The sequence below is a fragment of the Tamandua tetradactyla genome, chromosome 14 (assembly GCF_023851605.1).
Source record: "Tamandua tetradactyla isolate mTamTet1 chromosome 14, mTamTet1.pri, whole genome shotgun sequence".
Lineage (NCBI taxonomy): Eukaryota > Metazoa > Chordata > Mammalia > Pilosa > Myrmecophagidae > Tamandua > Tamandua tetradactyla.
Window position 1 is genome coordinate 22,409,388 of NC_135340.1, and position 19,884 is coordinate 22,429,271.

Genomic DNA, 19,884 nt, shown 5'->3' on the forward strand with positions numbered 1-19,884 from the left:
TTCCAATGCGTTGTCTTTGAAACACGAAGTCCATGAAATATTCCTTAAACAAATATTCATTATTAAATAAATTTGAGGAAATGTCAAATACTACATCCCTGTTTTGAAATTAATGCACTTGGTGTACGAAAGAAGGGATCCAGTATGCTCCAGTACCTACCTGCTGAAATTCAAATCTCAGTTCTGTCACTTGTTAGAAGAGTGACCTGTAGCAAGATACTTAACCTCTCCATGCCTCAGTTTTCTCATCCTTAAAACGGAGATAACAACTGTACCCCACTCACATGAATGGAAGATTAACTACAAGGACATACAGAAAGCACTTGATAACTGGTGGCCATTCTTTTTTTGTTTTTAATTTTTATTAATAAAACCAACCAACATACAATATGAACATTCTTCTTTTTTATCACATGGTTATATATTCATCATCATGATCATTTCTTAGAACATTTGGATTAATTCAGAAAAAGAAAACAGAAAAAAAATCATACATACCATACCCCTTACCCCTCCCTTTCACTGATCACTAGCATTTCAATCTACTAAATTTAACATTTGTTCCTATTATTTATTTATTTTTAATCCATACATTTTACTCATCTGTCCATAAGGTAGATAAAACAGCATCAGACACAGGGTTTTCACAATCACACAGTCACACTACAAAAGCTATATCATTATACAATCATCTTCAAGAAACATGGCTACTGGAACACAGCTCTACATTTTCAGGCAGTTCCCACCTTAACTAAAAAGGTGGTATCTATTTAATGGATGAGAATAATCTCCAGGATATTCTCTCAACTCTGTTTGGAATCTCTCAGACACTGACATTTTATTTTGTCTCATTTATCTCTTCCCCCTTCTGGTTGAGAGGATTTTCTCAATCCCTTGGTGCTGAGTCCCAGCTCATTCTAGGATTTCTGTCCCACGTTGCCAATAGGGTCCACACCCCTGGAAGTCATGTCCCACATAGAGAGGGGGAGGGCAGTAAGTTTGCTTGTCATGTTGACTGAGAGAGAGAGGCCACATCTGAGCAACAAAAGAGGTTCTCTTGGGGGTGACTCTTAGGCCTAGTTTTAAGTAAGCTTAGCCTATTCTTTGTGGGGTTAAGTTTCATATGAACAAACCCCAAGATTGGGGGCTCAGCCTATTGGTTTGGTTGTCCCCACTGCTTGTGAGGATATCAAGAATTCTCCACTTGGGGAAGTTGAATTTCCCCCCTTTCTCACCATCCCCCCGAGGGGACTTTGCAAATACTTTTTTATTCACTGTTCAAATCCTTCTGGGATTTACCGGGCATCACTCTGGACAAACCTACAAAATCTCTTGCCCTACGCAAGGTCCCATGTACTTATGGTGTTCAATTAAGCTGTCCACATAAATTATATTAGGAAATGCACTAGTCAAAATATAAATTTTGTACCAAATAAATTTTTTTGCTTTAGTCTCACACATAAGTTAAAGTTTTAAAATATTTACCATCTATTTTCAATACCCTGCATCATTGACATTCTTTTGTTCTTCCTCATGCAAAACATTTTCAAATTTGCACATTTACTCACTATTATTATACACTTTAGGCATTCCTAGACTATACCATCTCAGTCTTTATCGTATATCTTACCTCCTGATTTCATTTGTGCCCATTGGTGGCCATTCTTGATGTTGCCAAGATAACTTCAGAGATTATCAAAGTTATCATGATATTGTAAAAAAATATACATATGTCCAGCCCCAGCCCTGAAGATTCCGATTCATTAAGTCTGAGATACAGCCTGGTCCAGAAGAAGAAGCAGAGGTTCATCTATATTAAGAACTTGTCCAAGATAGTATTAGAGGTAGGACTCAAACTCAGACCAAAGAGCTTGGTGGGGAGGTGTCACACATGTCAGGTACAATTTAGTAAATCCTTTAAATGCCTAACTCTGAAGTATGACAAAAAAAGTTCAGTTCTCTCCTGAATGAAGGCTTGGCTTGTAACATCACAGATTCATTATTCTTTAACAAATAAAATAAAACGCAGTTCTGTGCAGTTGGACCTGGTACACACAGGCTTTCAGAAATGAGTCCTAAATGTGGTGATTAGCATTGATACATAAAATTTTTATTTGTGAATTACTGCTTTGGTGACACAATCTGAAAATAAGACATTATTTCCTCTGAAATACAAAAAAAAAAACTATGATTGCTATTATTTCTATAGGTTCCACCATTACACTGCCAATATCCAAAGGTCCTCAATGTCAATACCAGGCTCATTTCCAGGATGCTTGGAGAATCACTCTGGAGGTGCTGGCAGTCTTCTTACCACTTCTGCGGCAATCCCCAGGTAAGCTTTGGCCTGCAAAAGAACAGACTCATTTGTCTATATTTCTCCTTAGCCAGAAATCAAATGGCTCATGAAAAACTCTGCAATAGTTGTCCATTGAACTTGATAGGAAAAAGGCTGAATGAAATGAGGAAATTCAGTAGTGAGAAGACACTGCTACGTATATTGCAAGAGGATATGGAGAGGAAATATTTTTGCTCATTTGAAAGGTAACTATCTGAAAGGTGACTTTCTGAAAAATATTTAGTACCAACAATTACTGTTTTTCAAACTCTAATCCCTGTGTCAGGAAACTAGTTCGCCAGTCTAGCTGCATAAAAATTATACCTTCTCTGACAAATCGATATCCTGAGTTAGATTCTGCCAACACAGGAACTCTAGCATAGGAGCTCTCCATCGTTTTAAGGAGGATTATTTTATTATCACCCTATGGCTTATTTTTGGAAAGCATTTTCTTCATTCTCCCTGAGAAGACAGTGCAAAACTAGCATCCGCAGGGTCCTTCGCCTGGCAAATTCTGGGTACCAAGAAAGGATTCCTGGGTTCAGCTGTGATGTAGTTCATCGCTGGGCACTCCCAATGCATCAGAACAGCGACAGCTTTAAACAAATCTGGTGCCAGCATGTTCTAGTTAGAACAATGGTCATGTTGTTCTATCAATGGTGATATTTTCATTTTACAGTTCTCTTAAACAATTGCAATGCAAATATTACTTATTTCTCCTATCTTATTCATAAAAAGTAACTGTAAAACACAATAGTAAGATTTTCTAAAATTTATACATTTATATATTTCCAGTATGTACATACTGCTGCTGCTACTACTACTGCAACTAATAATAGCTATAATTTACAGAGCACTTAAAATTTTAAAAATATTATTTCATGTATTCTCACAGTGGTAAATTCCGTCATTATCTCCACTTTATTGACAAGGAAACCAAACCCAGAAAGGAAAAGAGTCTTGTCCAAATCATTATAGCTAAAAAGATTTAAGCCAGGCTTTGAACTGAGGTTGGTCAACTCCAGATTCTGTACAGTAGAAAGAGTTGTTTGGGGTCTGTTTATCTAATTTGATCAAGTGAGTTAAGTGTGTTTCACACATTCTTCACTTCTAAAGACCACACTTAAGCCCTAACAGCTGGATCATAAGTGTTAAAATTTCATTTAAAAGAGTATCTTTTAAGAACAGTTCTCAAAACATGAATAAAGCTTTAAAATTTTAACTGGTATTATGTACCAAGTACTTCATAGAGTAATCTCAATCATGCAAAACAAGCATTATAGGCCCAATTTAATAAATAAAGAAAATTGGGAGTAAATAAGGAAATTCTGTTTGAAGTCACAACATTAGTAGACTGGAAAAAATGCAAACCTGAGTCCAATGGACTCCCAAAGCCCAGCTCTTTCCACCAAACCACATACTATGGAATGAATCCAAAATACCAAGTAATTTTAATCATAACGCTAAATCTAAAAGTGGTTTCACTATCTACTACAGTTTACAAAAACAATAGGTTTTGCTTAAAAATGGAAAGAATATGTACTTTTTAAAAAGAGTTTTTTTTTTCTGAAATCCAATGTGCTGATTTTTACCCATGCATCTTTATAAATACCTTTTATCTGCAAGTAACTTTTGTAGGTATTAAAGCCTAATACATCTTTTTAAAATTTTTGAACATTTTCATTACTCAAAAAATATAAGAATAAAAATAAAAATGAAAAAAGAATACCCAAAATATCCCATGCTTTTATTCTTTTCCTAATATTTATTTATTTTTGTCCTTGTTTCTTCAACTCAGCTGTCCATACACTGGATAAAGGAAGTGTCAGCTACAAGGTTTTCATAATCACATGGTCATACTGTAAAAGCTTTATTTATTGTTTTATACAATCATCTTCAAGAGTCAAGGCTACTGGAATACAGTTCAACAGTTTCAGGAATTTCCCTCTAGCTATTCTAACATGCTAAAAACTGAAAAGGGATATCCATATAATGTATAAAAATAACCTCCAAAATGACCTCACAACTCTATTTGAAATCTCTCAGCCACTGAAACTTTATTTTGCTAATTTCTCTTCCCACTTTTGGTCCAGAAGGCTTTCTCAATCTCATGGTGCCAGGCTAATCCACAGCAGTCATGTCCCATGCTGCCAGGGCATTTTACATCCCTGGGAGTCATGTACCATGCAGGGGGGAGGGCAGTGAGTTTACATGCCAAGTTGGCTTAGAGAGACAGGCCACATCTGAGCAACAAAAAAGGTTCTCTGGGGGTGAAATTTAGGCATCATTATAGAAGGCTTAGCTTCCCCTTCACAGGAATAAGTTTAATAAGGGAAAGCTGCAAGTTCAAGGTCTTGGCCTATTAAATTGGTAGTCCCAAGTGGGGAAGTTTATTATTTCCAACTTTCTCTCCAGTCCCTCAGGGGGCTCTGCACATACTTGTTTATTCTCTGCCCAAATTACTCTGGAATGTATCAGGGCATCACAGTAACCTGTACAAACCAACAAGATCTCACTCCCTGTTCAAGTTTCCATGTAATTACGGTGTTTGAATAAACTGACCATACAACTTAAGTTAGTATGCTATGGAAAATATAAATTTTGCACCAAATAAACATCTATTCCTTTGGTCTCACACAGAAATTGAAGTTTTAAAACTTGGTCAATATCCTTCTTTACACTTTAGTTTGATTTACCTTAGTCCTAGCCAGATCTGCTTCATTCATATTTCTAACTGAAGTCTGATCTCTTTTTCAGCTTTTTAAACAGATGCTGTAGGGGCTAATTAAAACAATATTTTTGATGACAATTTATTAAATTCACTAAGACAAGCTGAAACAAGACCATAATTCCGTACTTACCTAGGTTAAATTAGAAATATAAACATATCAGGCTACAAAAACCACTGAATGATTCCAGAATCATTAAATTTGTTACATTTAACCTTTGCTTTTTAAATGGATTACCTTCAAGTTTAGACTTCCAATATATCAGTCTCTAAGTAATGGTTAAATTGTCATTTGCTGAGTAACTACTAAATGTGCTTAGCTTAAAGTTTCAATTTCTACAAAGCTGTTGAGACTGAATTTTTTCAGCTAGTGAAGTATCATTTTACAAATATTTTTTGGTTCTTATTGTGTGTAAGGCATTGTGCTGGGAAACCTGTGGAATGTAGTGATAGAAAAAGATGAAGAGTTGGATTTTTAAAGTCAGAAAGACATGGTTTAGAACCCTGGCTCCATTACATACTATCTCAAAGCTCTGGACAATTTTCTTAACTATTCTAAACTTGGTATTGACATCTGTAAAATGGTTATAAGAACTACCTACCTCAAAGGATACCAGGGAGTAAAAGTGAGAATAAGGCATATGAAAAGGAGGCAAAGAGGATGCAATTAATCTTAGTAGTGCTGCTATTATTATTATGCCCTCAAGGAATTTATAGTCTCATTGAAGAGCTTATATGAATAAGTCTTTTTGGGTACTCTTCCCTCTCTGGAGATAATTAAGTTAAATACCTTCCTTTATGTAATCCATAACTAGCAAAAAGTCCACACACACATTTTATGTAAAAGGTATGCTTTAGATTTCTCAAACTATTAAGACTCTCTTTTTTCATAAACTCAACTCTATATAGATAACTCTTCTCTCCTGTTCAAAAAGTTTTTATTGGGCCATCTAGAGGCACAGTAAATACAGCTGGACCCTATCTGTCTGCTATATTATTAACAAGCAACTAAGAATACATGGTAACTGAAGCACAAGAAGATTTATGGAGAGCTTTACCTTTGTCTTTGAATATGTGATGTTCTAATTTATCATACAGTCTTTCATATTTGTACTATAAGGTTTATAAATTAGAAGATAAAGTTTCCACTTACATTTGAAATTCTCTACCAGAAATATTGTATAGCACACCTTTGTGCATGATAATATTAGATTTTTTACTGTATATAAAGGAAAAAAACACAATTGTCAGTCAGTCACGGTCCCATACGCTGGTCTCAATCCAATGCAAAAGGTGGTTTTTATTGAATCAATAACAATAATCACTCCAGCCTGAGGCAATGCTCCTGAATTTAAGAGTTCTGATTTCTAACCGTCCACATTTTCCCCCTTCCCCAATTGCCTTCTCTGGCTGTTTTATTCCACCCATATTTGGAGTTGTACTTACTACCCTCTCCTCAGTAGTGCGCATGTGCAGAAGCTTCGTCCATGCTGCTGAGCAGGCGGCAGCCCAGTGGTACTTTTCAGCTGGTACTGTGGTGAGTACTACCACCTCAACCAGCTTTGTCAATGATGCCTCAGATTCACCACAATTCATACCTTTAATTATTCACCGCCTGTTTAGTGTTTAGCTCTTCTGAAAGCTAAATATTTCTGGGGAGAGTGAAATCCCTAATGCCTAATTGTAAAGGATTTTATGGGCAGAGAATGAGAGCCTTAGACCCTGGTGTTGGGAGGAGGGAGTGATGGAAGATGAAGAAGAGAAAGTGGAGTAAGAAGGAAGACAAAACGCTAAAGACGAAATCTTTACAATTAACAATTTTACATGTGAGTTAATCCCTAAAAGCAAACAATACAAGTGTCAGTGTAAGGGGATAAAGATTAACAACTAATTTTATAGGTCCCATGCCACTAACTTTTTTTTTAAATTAAAAATTTTTTTGAGTTTTTTTCTTTATTAATTAAAAAAAATTAACTAACACAACATTTAGAAATCATTCCATTCTACATATGCAATCAGTAATTCTTAATATCATCACATAGATGTATGATCATTTCTTAGTACATTTGCATCGATTTAGAAAAAAAACTAGCAAAACAACAGAAAAAGATATAGAATGATAATATAGAGAAAAAAAAATATATATAAAACAAATTAAAAAAACTATAGCTCAGATGCAGCTTCATTCAGTGTTTTAACATAATTACATTACGATTGGATAGTGTTGTGCTGTCCATTTTTGAGTTTTTGTATCTAGTTGTGTTGCACAGCCTGTAACCCTTCAGCTCTAATTACCCATTGTCTTACCCTGTTTCTAACTCCTGATGGTCTCTGTTACCAATGCATATTCCAAGTTTATTCTCTAAGGTCGGTTCACATCAGTGGGACCATACAGTATTTGTCCTTTAGTTTTTGGCTAGTCTCACTCAGCATAATGTTCTCTAGGTCCATCCATGTTATTACATGCTTCATAAGTTTATTCTGTCTTAAAGCTGCATAATATTCCATCGTATGTATATACCCCAGTTTGTTTAGCCACTCGTCTGTTGATGGACATTTTGGCTGTTTCCATCTCTTTGCAATTGTAAATAACGCTGCTATAAACATTGGTGGGCAAATGTCCGTTTGTGTCTTTGCCCTTAAGTCCTTTGAGTAGATACACAGCAATGGTATTGCTGGGTCATATGGCAATTCTATATTCAGCTTTTTGAGGAACCACCCAACTGCCTTCCACAGTGGTTGCACCATTTGACATTCCCACCAACAGTGGATGAGTGTGCCTCTTTCTCCACATCCTCTCCAGCACTTGTCATTTTTTGTTTTGTTGATAATGGCCATTCTGGTGGGTGTGAGATGATATCTCATTGTGGTTTTGATTTGCATTGCTCTAATGGCCAGGGACATTCAGCGTCTCTTCATGTGCCTATTGGCCATTTGTATTTCCTCTTCTGAGAGGTGTCTGTTCAAGTCTTTTTCCCATTTTGTAATTGGGTTGGCTGTCTTTTTGTTGTTGAGTTGAACAATCTCTTTATAAATTCTGGATACTAGACCTTTATCTGATATGTCGTTTCCAAATATTGTCTCCCATTGTGTAGGCTGTCTTTCTACTTTCTTGATGAAGTTCTTTGATGCACAAAAGTGTTTAATTTTGAGGAGCTCCCATTTATGTCTTTCTTTCTTCAGTGCTCTTGCTTTAGGTTTAAGGTCCATAAAACCGCCTCCAATTGTAAGATTCATAAAATATCTCCCTACATTTTCCTCTAACTGTTTAATGGTCTTAGACCTAATGTTTAGATCTTTGATCCATTTTGAGTTAACTTTTGTATAGGGTGTGAGATACGGGTCTTCTTTCATTCTTTTGCATATGGATATCCAGTTCTCTAGGCACCATTTATTGAAGAGACTGTTCTGTCCCAGGTGAGTTGGCTTGACTGCCTTATCAAAGATCAAATGTCCATAGATGAGAGGGTCTATATCTGAGCACTCTATTCGATTCCATTGGTCGATATATCTACCTTTATGCCAGTACCATGCTGTTTTGACCACTGTGGCTTCATAATATGCCTTAAAGTCCAGCAGCGTGAGACCTCCAGCTTCGCTTTTTTTCCTCAAGATACTTTTAGCAATTCAGGGCACCCTGCCCTTCCAGATAAATTTGCTTATTGGTTTTTCTATTTCTGAAAAATAAGTTGTTGGGACTTTGATTGGTATTGCATTGAATCTGTAAATCAATTTAGGTAGAATTGACATCTTAACTATATTTAGTCTTCCAATCCATGAACACGGTATGCCCTTCCATCTATTTAGGTCTTCTGTGATTTCTTTTAACAGTTTTTTGTAGTTTTCTTAGTATAGGTCTTCTGTCTCTTTAGTTAAATTTATTACTAAGTATTTTATTCTTTTAGTTGCAATTGTAAATGGAATTTGTTTCTTGATTTCCCCCTCAGCTTGTTCATTGCTAGTGTATAGAAATGCTACAGATTTATGAACGTTGATCTTGTAACCTGCTACTTTGCTGTACTCATTTATTAGCTCTAGTAGTTTTGTTGTGGATTTTTCCGGGTTTTTGACGTATAGTATCATATCGTCTGCAAACAGTGATAGTTTTACTTCTTCCTTTCCAATTATGATGCCTTGTATTTCTTTTTCTTGTCTAATTGCTCTGGCTAGAACCTCCAACACGATGTTGAATAATAGTGGTGATAGTGGACATCCTTGTCTTGTTCTTGATCTTAGGGAGAAAGTATTCAATTTTTCCCCATTGAGGATGATATTAGCTGTGGGTTTTTCATATATTCCCTCTATCATTTTAAGGAAGTTCCCTTGTATTCCTATCCTTTGAAGTGTTTTCAACAGGAAAGGATGTTCAATCTTGTCAAATGCCTTCTCTGCATCAATTGAGATGATCATGTGATTTTTCTGCTTTGATTTGTTGATATGGTGTATTACATTAATTGATTTTCTTATGTTGAACCATCCTTGCACACCTGGGACGAATCCTACTTGGTCATGATGTATCATTCTTTTAATGTGTTGCTGGATTCAATTTGCTAGAATTTTGTTGAGGATTTTTGCATCTATATTCATTAGAGAGATTGGTCTGTAGTTTTCTTTTTTTGTAATATCTTTGCCTGGTTTTGTTATGAGGGTGATGTTGGCTTCATAGAATGAATTAGGTAGCTTTCCCTCCACTTCAATTTTTTTGAAGAGTTTGAGCAGAGTTGGTACTAATTCTTTCTGGAATGTTTGGTAGAATTCACACGTGAAGCCGTCTGGTCCTGGACTTTTGTTTTTGGGAAGCTTTTGAATGACTAATTCAATTTCTTTACTTGTGATTGGTTTGTTGAGGTCATCCATTTCTTCTTGAGTCAAAGTTGGTTGTTCATGCCTTTCTAGGAACTTGTCCATTTCATCTACATTGTTGTATTTATTAGCGTAAAGTTGTTCACAGTATCCTGTTATTACCTCCTTTATTTCTGTGAGGTCAGTAGTTATGTCTCCTCTTCCATTTCTGATCTTATTTATTTGCATCCTCTCTCTTCTTCTTTTTGTCAGTCTTGCTAAGGGCCCATCAATCTTGTTGATTTTCTCATAGAACCAAGTTCTGGTCTTATTGATTTTCTCTATTGTTTTCATGTTCTCAATTTCATTTATTTCTGCTCTAATCTTTGTTATTTCTTTCCTTTTGCTTGCTTTGGGGTTAGTTTGCTGTTCTTTCTCCAGTTCTTCCAAGTGGACAGTTAATTCCCGAATTTTTGCCCTTTCTTCTTTTCTGATATAGGCATTTAAGGCAATAAATTTCCCTCTTAGCATTGCCTTTGCTGTGTCCCATAGGTTTTGATATGTTGTGTTTTCATTTTCATTCGCCTTGAGATATTTACTAATTTCTCTTGTAATTTCTTCCTTGACCCACTCGTTGTTTAAGAGTGTGTTGTTGAGCCTCCACGTATTTGTGAATTTTCTGCCTATTATTGATTTCCAACTTCATTCCTTTATGATCCGAGAAAGTGCTGTGTATGATTTCAATCCTTTTAAATCTGTTGAGACTTGCTTTGTGACCTAGCATATGGTCTATCTTTGAGAATGATCCATGAGCACTTGAGAAAAAGGTGTATCCTGCTGTTGTGGGGTGTAATGTCCTATAACTGTCTGTTAAGTCTAGCTAATTTATTGTGATATTCAAATTCTCTGTTTCTTTATTGATCCTTTGTCTAGATGTTCTGTCCACTGATGAGAGTGGTGAATTGAAGTCTCCAACTATTATGGTATATGTGTCTATTTCCCTTTTCAGTGTTTGCAGTGTATTCCTCACGTATTTTGGGGCATTCTGGTTCGGTGCATAAATATTTATGATTGTTATGTCTTCTTGTTGAATTGTTCCTTTTATTAGTAGATAGTGTCCTTCTTTGTCTCTTTTAACTGTTTTACATTTGAAGTCTAACTTGTTGGATATTAGTATAGCTACTCCTGCTCTTTTCTGGTTGTTATTTGCATGAAATATCTTTTCACAACCTTTCACTTTCAACCTATGTTTATCTTTGGGTCTAAGATGTGTTTCCTGTAGACAGCATATAGAAGGATCCTGTGTTTTAATCCATTCTGCCAGTCTATGTCTTTTGATTGGGGAATTCAGTCCATTCACATTTAGTGTTATTACTGTTTGGGTAATATTTTCCTCTACCATTTTGCCTTTTGTATTATATATACCATTTCTGATTTTCCTTCTTTCTACACTCTTCTCCACTCCTCTCTCTTCTGTCTTTTCATATCTGACTCTAGTGCTCCCTTTAGTATTTCTTGCAGAGCTGGTCTCTTGGTCACAAATTCTCTCAGCGACTTTTTGTCTGAAAATGTTTTAATTTCTCCCTCATTTTTGAAGGACAATTTTGCTGGATATAGGAGTCTTGGTTGGCAGTTTTTCTCTTTTAGTAATTTAAATATATCATCCCACTGTCTTCTAGCTTCCATGGTTTCTGCTGAGAAATCTACACATAGTCTTATTGGGTTTCCCTTGTATGTGATGGATTGTTTTTCTCTTGCTGCTTTCAAGATCCTCTCTTTCTCTTTGACCTCTGACATTCTAACTAGTAAGTGTCTTGGAGAATGCCTATTTGGATCTATTCTCTTTGGGGTGTGCTGCACTTCTTGGATCTGTAATTTTAGGTCTTTCATAAGAGTTGGGAAATTTTCAGTGATAATTTCTTCCATTAGTTTTTCTTCTCCTTTTCCCTTCTCTTCTCCTTCTGGGACACCCACAATACGTATATTTGTGTGCTTCATATTATCATTCAATTCCCTGAGCCCCTGCTCATATTTTTCCATTCTTTTCCCTATAGTTTCTATTTCTTTTTGGATTTCAGATGTTCCATCCTCCAGTTCACTAATTCTAACCTCTGTCTCTTGAAATCTACCATTGTAGGTTTCCATGGTTTTTTTCATCTCTTCTACTGTATCTTTCATTCCCATGTGATTTGTTTTTTCAGACTTTCCATTTCTTCTTTTTGTTCATCCCATGCCTTCTTCATGTCCTCCCTCAATTTAATGATTTGGTGTTTGAAGAGGTTTTCCATTTCTGTTTGTATATTCAGAATTAGTTGTCTCAGCTCCTGCATCTCATTTGAGCTATTGGTTTGTTCCTTTGACTGGGCCATATCTTCGATTTTCCTGGAGTGATTTGTTATTTTTTGCTGGCATCTGAGCATTTAATCAGATTTCCCTGAGTGTGGGACCCAGCAGGTTGAAAGACTTTCCTGTGAAGTCTCTGGGCTCTGTTTTTCTTATCCTGCCCAGTATGTGGTGCTTGTCTGTCTGCGGGTCCCACCAGCAAAAGATGTTGTGGCTCCTTTAACTTTGGAAGAATCTCGCTGCTGGGTGTGTGGTGGAGACAGAGGAAAGGTTGTAGGTTGGTTTTAATGGCTTCAAATTGTGAAGTCCTGGGATCTGAATTCCTTGAGAGAGGGATTCCACCTGAGTTGCGTTTCACCCCTCCCGCGGGGAAGGTTCAGGTGGTAGAGAGCCCTGAAAGCAGCCTGTTTCTGCATTCGGGGCAGTTGCAACCTGTGTAATCCCAGCGCTGAGCCCAGAGGCAACCAAGCCTCCGTAGAAACAGTCGCAGAAGGCTCTGTTTCGCCCCCTTTCCTCTTTTTCAGTTAGTCCAATCGGCAACTTCCGCCTTGATCAATTTCGCCTGAGCTGAGGGCCTATTTTTAGTAGTCAGAAGTTGTTCATTAATGCCACTATTGGTGTTAGGTTGGACTCAGTCTCTACTACTGTTGGAGACTCTTTCCTTTCCCTCGGGGAAGTTGTCTGTGGGGGAGGGGCGCCGGCCACCACAGCTTGGGGAACCGCCGATCCGAGGCTCCCAGCCGGCCCGGGATGTCGCGTGTGTGGGAGGGGCGCCGGTCGCCGGCTGCCGCGGCTTGGGGAACCGCCGATCTGAGGCTCCCAGCCGGCCCGGGAAGCCATGTGTGGGGGAGGGGCGCCGAACACTGCGGCTTGGGGAACCGCCGATCCGAAGCTCCCAGCCGGCCTGGGAAGCTGTCCGTGAGGGAGGGGCACCGGCTGCCAACCACCGCGGTTTGGGGAACTCGCCTCTCCGAGTCTCTCAGCTGGACCAGGAAGGAGGGAGGGACGGGCGCCGGCCGCCAGCCGCCGTGGCCCGGGGAAGCGCGCACCACTCGGGGACTTCACCACAGCGGAGTCTTGTAGCCGGTCCAGCCGTTCCAAACTGGGGTACACTGTGTGTCCGTTCTCTGTCGTGGCTCCGGAAGCTGTTCTGTACTGTTTCCAGTTATTTAGTAGTTGTTCTGGAGGAGGAACTAAGATGCGCGCACCTTACTAAGCCGCCATCTTCTCCGGAAGTCCCTTAAAAATTTTTTTTTATTATTCAACATAACATACAAACACAAACATTTTTACCATATGATCATTTATTCTTGATGTATAATCAATAACTCACAATATCATCACATAGTTGTATATTCATCATCATGATCATTTCTTAGAACATTTGCAACAATTCAGAAGAAGAAATAAAAAGAAAACAGAAAAAAAATTCATACATATCATACCTCTTACCCCTCCCTTTCATTGATCACTAGCATTTCAATCTATTAATTTATTTTAAAATTTGTTCTCCCTAGTATTTATTTATTTTTAATCCACATGTTTTACTCATCTGTCCATACTGTAGATAAAAGGAGCATCAGACACAAGGTTTTCACCATCACACAGTTACATTGCAAAAGCTATATCATTATACAATCATCTTCAAGAAACATGCCCATGCCATTAACTTTTACAGAAGTTTATCATATTGGCAGGTAAATACTTACTTCATTCTTTAAATGAAAACATGCAAAGTAGAATGTGCATTACATTTCCATAAACACAACAGAATCTTTTGAGAGGACTGGGACCAGCTTCTAAAAGTACACTTGCATCCAGGTTTGTAGGGGAAAAGGGAAGAGGTATATCAGGAGTAGGAGCCACCACAAGACTAACCAGAAGGATCTGATTCCAGGACTTCATCACAGTTTCAGTTTAAACTCAACCACAAAGATGTTTAAACTGAAACTGGGAATGCTGGTCTCCTGTCATGACTAAAATTTTACTTTTCTGACTTTTAAATGCCATCAAAGACTGACATTTATTTGACCTTACATAAGGAAATGAGCATAACTGGATCAGAATTCTTTATTAAAGGGAAGAGGAAAGACATTTAGTGTTGTGACATCTTATACAGGAAGTTTCAGAGGGCAATAAATAATAAATAATCATAGTTGTATCCTATAGACATTTTTCAAAGCATTTTCACATCTGTATCCCTTTTAATGAAAGCTTCAGACAGATTAGGAAAGTTGTCTGAAGCCATGTTTAGAAAGTGGCAGATTAGTAATAAGACCCCAAGTGGACTCAGATTTAATGCTTTTATTTCATCCATACATTAATTCTTAATGTTTTTTTGGGGGGAAGGTCAGAGACCCCTCTGAGAATCTAACAAAACTCTTGTCTAGTTCCCCAGAAAATATATACATTCACATATTTTGTATATAATTTCAGGGAGTCTAAGACCCAGGCTACGATTCTTTGTATTATACCATGCTGCTGTGCACACAAATAGGACCCGAGGGATAAAGTCTATTCATCTTCTTCTCTAGTTCTCTCTGATATTATGAAAAGGAGTTGGACCGAAAGCTAGCCTATACATACGTATGTTAAGAAACAGATATTGAACTAATGTTGAAATTAATTGGGAAGGGATACAGATATTACATTGGGAAGAGAACGCATCAGGTGTCACAGAGCTAAGTATGGAGCTGGCTTCTCATACTCTTGGACAAGTTCCTTAATTTAAATGAACCTTTGCTGCTTAATTTGAAAAAAACAAAGCAAAACAAAAACAAACAAGAGATTATTATATCTTTCTCACAAAGGTGTTATGAGAATTGAGTAAGTATGTTTAACGTATTTTAGCACTGTACCTTGTAGATTATGTAGCTATGAGTATAGGACACAAAAGGTATAATGGAAAGAGGCCAACATTAGTAAAGAATAGACTTGCATTTTAATCATATCTTAGGACTAATTGTTCTGTGACCTTGGGAAAATTATTTAATTTCCTTGAGTCTCAGTTTTCTCATCTGTAAAATGGGGACTATTTACACGTTGCATTAGTAGTTGCGAAGACAGACATAATAGAAATAAAATACTCAACAATGCCTGGCATATTATAGGTACTATTATTATTAGGAAAATGACTAATAATAACGAATGCCTGCAATCTAAGAGAAGGCAGTAATATATTGCATGAAGCAAATCAAATACAAGGTACCAGGTTTTGTTTCCATTTTGCACCATGTCTACATCTTAAAAGTGATCAGAAGTCTTTAAATTCAAGGCTAATGGTGTATTAAATGAAATTCTCATTATTTTGCCCACCAAATTGAATCTAGCCCAAACCACAAAATTTGGGTTGCCCTCAAACTGTTGTAAATGTGACGCAGCAAAAGTAAAACAATTAGTATAATATTTGTGTAAAAATAAATCAGATTATAAAACATGTAACAAAAAAATTCCATCAACACTGATGTAGAGTTTAAAATCATATTATCTTTGGATGATTGCTATATGTTCTCTGTTAAAGTATACTCTTGAACTTTCTCGCAATATTCCTTGCTTTTGAAGAATCTAAACGAAAAAAGCACTAATGTAATAGTGGTAAAAAAAATACATAAAAATCTAAATTCTTAATGGAAACAAACAAGTAAGTAATTGTTGATAAGAAATTGCTATAGAATTTCTTAAATAGTCTGTTCTCAGGAGGCATTTAAAAGTGTGTACTTAACCACAGAAATAAAACGGATCAAATGAGGATACTATGAACAACTATAAGCCAACAAATCAGACAATTTAGACGAAATGGATTAGTTCATAGAAACACACAAATAATCTACAGTGACTTAAGAAGAAAAAGATCTTAACAGACAACAAGAGATTGAATCAGTGATCAAGCACCTCCTAACAAAGAAAGCCCAGAACCAAATGGCTTCACAGGGGAATTCTACCAAATATTCCAAGATGATGTAACTCCAATTCTACTCAAACTGTTCCAAAAAATTCAAGAAGGGGAAACATTCACCAATTCATTCTATGAGGCCAACATCACCTTCACACCAAAGCTGGATAAAGATACTATAAGATGCTTCAAGTCAAGAAAACTACAGACTAATATCTCTCATGAATATGCAAAAATCCTCAACAAAATATTAGTAAACTGAATCCAACAGCATATTAAAAGAATTATACATGATCAAGTGAGATTTATCTCTGGTATGCAAATTTTGTTCAACATAAGAAAATCAATTAATGTAATATATCACATTAACAGAATGGAGGGAAAAAGCACATAATCATCCCAATTGGTGCAGAAAAGGCAGTTGAAAAAACCCAGCATCACTTCTTGATAAAAACACTTAGAGATCTAAGAATAAGAGGAAATTTCTTAAACATGATAAAGGGCATATATGAAAAACCCACATCTAACATCATACTCGATGGTGAAAGACTGAAAGCTTTCCTTAAAAGATCTGGAACAAGAAAAGGATGCCCACTGTCACCACTGGTATTTGACACTGCTGGAAGTTCTTGCCATAGCAGTTAAGCAAGAAAAAGAATAAAAAGCGTCCAAATTGGGAAGGAAGAAGTAAAACTTACTCTATTTGCAGATAACATAATCCTATATATAGAAAAATCCCGAAAAAATCTACAAAGCTACTATAGCTAATAACCAAATTCAACAAAATGGCAGGGTACAAGATTAACACACAAAAGCAGAAGTGTTTCTATACACCAGTAATTAACAAGCTGAAGAGGAAATTAAGAAAAAAATTCCATTTACAATAATTAAAAGAATCAAATATCTAGGAAAAAATTTAACCAAGGATGTAAAGAACTTATACAAAGAAAACTCAAAACACTGCTGAAAGAAATTAAGGAAAACCTAAATAAACGGAAGACATTTCATGCCCACAGTTTGGAAGGCAAAGTATTTCAAGATATCAATTCTACTTAAAGCAGTTTATAGATTCAATGCAAACTCAAACAAAATTCTAACAGCTTTCTTTGTAGAAATGGAAAAGCCAAACATCAAATTTATTTTGAAGGGTAAGAGGTACTAAATAGCCAATATAATCTTAAAACAGAAGAATCAAATTGGAGGGCACACATTTCCTGATTTTAAAACTTTTTACAAAGCTACATTGGTCAAAATAGCAAGATACTGGCACAAGGACAGATATACAGACTAACGGAATCAAACTTAAAGTTCAGAAATAGACCCTCATATGTATGGCCAACTGATTTTTGGACAAGGGTGACAAGTCCACTCAATTGGGAATGAACAGTCTCTTCAAAAACTAGTGCTAGGAAAAGTGGATATTCCTAGGCAAAATAAAGAAGGGGACCCTTATCTCATTCCATTTACAAAAATTAATTCAAAATGGAACAAAGACCTATATATAAGAACCAGGACTATAAAATTTCTAGAAGAAAATATAGGGAAGTATCTTCAGGACCTTGTATTAGGCAATGGCTTCTTAGACTTTACACCAAAAGCACAAGCAACAAAAGAAAAAACAGATCAATCGAACCTCATCAAAATTCATAACCTTTATGCATCAAATGACTTCATCATGAAAGTGAAAAGACAATCTTCAGAGGGGGAGAAAATATTTGGAAACCATATGTTCTAGTTTGATAGCTGCCGGAATGCAATATACCAGAAATGGAATGGCTTTTAAAAATGGGAATTTAATAAGTTGTTAGTATACAGTTCTAAGGCCGAGAAAATGTCCCAATTAAACAAGTCTATAGAAATGTCCAATCACAGGCATCCAGGAAAAGATTCCTTGATTCAAGGAGGCTAATGAAGTTCAGGGTTTCACTCTCAAGTGGAAAGGCACATGGCAAACACAGTCAGGGCTTCACTCTCATCTGGAAGGGCACATGGTGAACACAGCATCATAGCTTTCTCTCCTGGCTTCCGGTTTCATGAATCTCCCTGGGAGACATTTTCCTTCTTCATCTCCAAAGGTCACTGGTAGGTGGACTCTGCTTCTCGTGGCTATGTCATTCTGCTCTGCTCTCTCTGAATCTCCATTCTCCAAAATGTTTCCTCTTTTATAGGACTCCAATAAACCAATCAAGACCCACCCAACTGGGTGGAGACATGTCATCACCTAATCCAGCTTAACAACCACTCTTGACTAAATCACATCATCCAGGGAGATGATCTGATTACAGTTTCAAACATACAGTATTGAATAGGGATTATTCTACCTTATGGTATGGGATTTTGATTAAAACATGGCTTTTCTAGGGGGCATACATCCTTTTAAACCAGCACACCACATATCTGATAAGGGTTTACTATCCAGAATTTATTTTAAAAAACATACAACTCAACAACAAAAAGACAACCCAATCAAAAAAAGGGCAAAAGACTTCAATAGACATCTTTCCAAAGAAGATATACAGATTGACAGAAAGCACATTAAAAAAGATGCTCAAGATCATTAGCCATTAGGGAAATGCAAATCAAAACCACAGTGAGATACCACTTCACACCCATTTGCATGGCTAGTATTTAAAAAAAATGAAAATAACCAGCATTGGAAAAGATGTAGAGAAATAGGAAGTCAATGGGAATTCATTGTTGGTGGCAATATAAAATGATAAAGCTACTGTGGAAAACAGTCTGGTGGTTCCTCACAGGGGTAAGTATAGAATTACCATATGACTTGGCTAATCCCACTTTTAGGTATATACTCAAAGGAAGTGAAAGCAGAGACTTGAACAGAAATTTACACACTAATGTTCACAGCAGAATTATTCACAATTGCCAAAAGATAGAAGCAATCCAAATGTTGAATGCATAATCAAAATGTGACATACACATACATTGGAATATTGTTTAGGCATGAAAGGAAGGGAGTTCTAATACATGAGACAACATGGATGAACTGTGAAGACTCTATGTTGAGTTAAATAAGTCAGACACAAAAGGACAAATATTGTATGATCTCATGGATATGAAATAATTAGATCTATTATTATTAAATAATTATTATTTGCTTATTAAATAATAAGCAAATTCATAGAGTAAAAAAGTAGAATATACGTTACCTGGGGCTGAGGAGAGGGTACGGAATAGGAAGCTGAGGCTTATTTGGTGCAGAATTTTTGTTGTGGTGACTAAAAAGTTTTGGTAATGGATTATGGTAGCACAACATTGTGAATGTAATTACCACTAGTGAATTACATATCTGAATATGGTTAAGGGGGGAAATTTTAGGTTGTATATATGTTACTAAAATAAAAAAAAAATTCCAAACCAGAAAAAAAAATAATATTATTAGAACAATTGTAAAAATTGGATTATGGACTGTATGCTTTATATCAGTATTTGAACTTGACAGCCATAACTTAAGGTTACAGAGTGAGTATCTTTGTTCTCAGGAAATGTACCCGAGAGTGTTACATGTTAGAGGAGAATGATGTATGCAACCTACTCTCAGATGTTTAGATAACAGGTAGGCAGACAGAGAGATAGAAAGATGTAATGTCACAAAATGCTAAAGATTGGTAAATTTGGATATCTATCTTGGTTAGGGGTATACTGGAATTCTCAGTATTGCTTTTGTATTATTTTTGCAACTTTCCTGTAAGTTTGAAGTTACTTCAAAATAAAAACTTTTTTTAAAGTGTAATTAAAAGAAAATTTTCATCCACTGCATAAAATAAAGCACACCTATGATAG

The 19,884-nt window shown here is 36.4% G+C and overlaps 1 protein-coding gene across 2 annotated transcripts in view; it reads right to left on the reverse strand.

Annotated features, from left to right (window-relative positions):
* Positions 1-330: 330 nt before the first annotated feature.
* NUBPL (NUBP iron-sulfur cluster assembly factor, mitochondrial) overlaps positions 331-19,884 on the reverse strand; it is a 298,898-nt gene continuing 279,344 nt past the window's right edge. For both annotated transcript variants that reach the window (XM_077126998.1, XM_077126997.1), the window contains one exon: positions 331-2,347. In XM_077126998.1, coding sequence (XP_076983113.1) covers positions 2,285-2,347 — 63 coding nt within the window. In that variant the 3' untranslated portion in view covers positions 331-2,284. The remainder of the gene's footprint in view (positions 2,348-19,884) is intronic.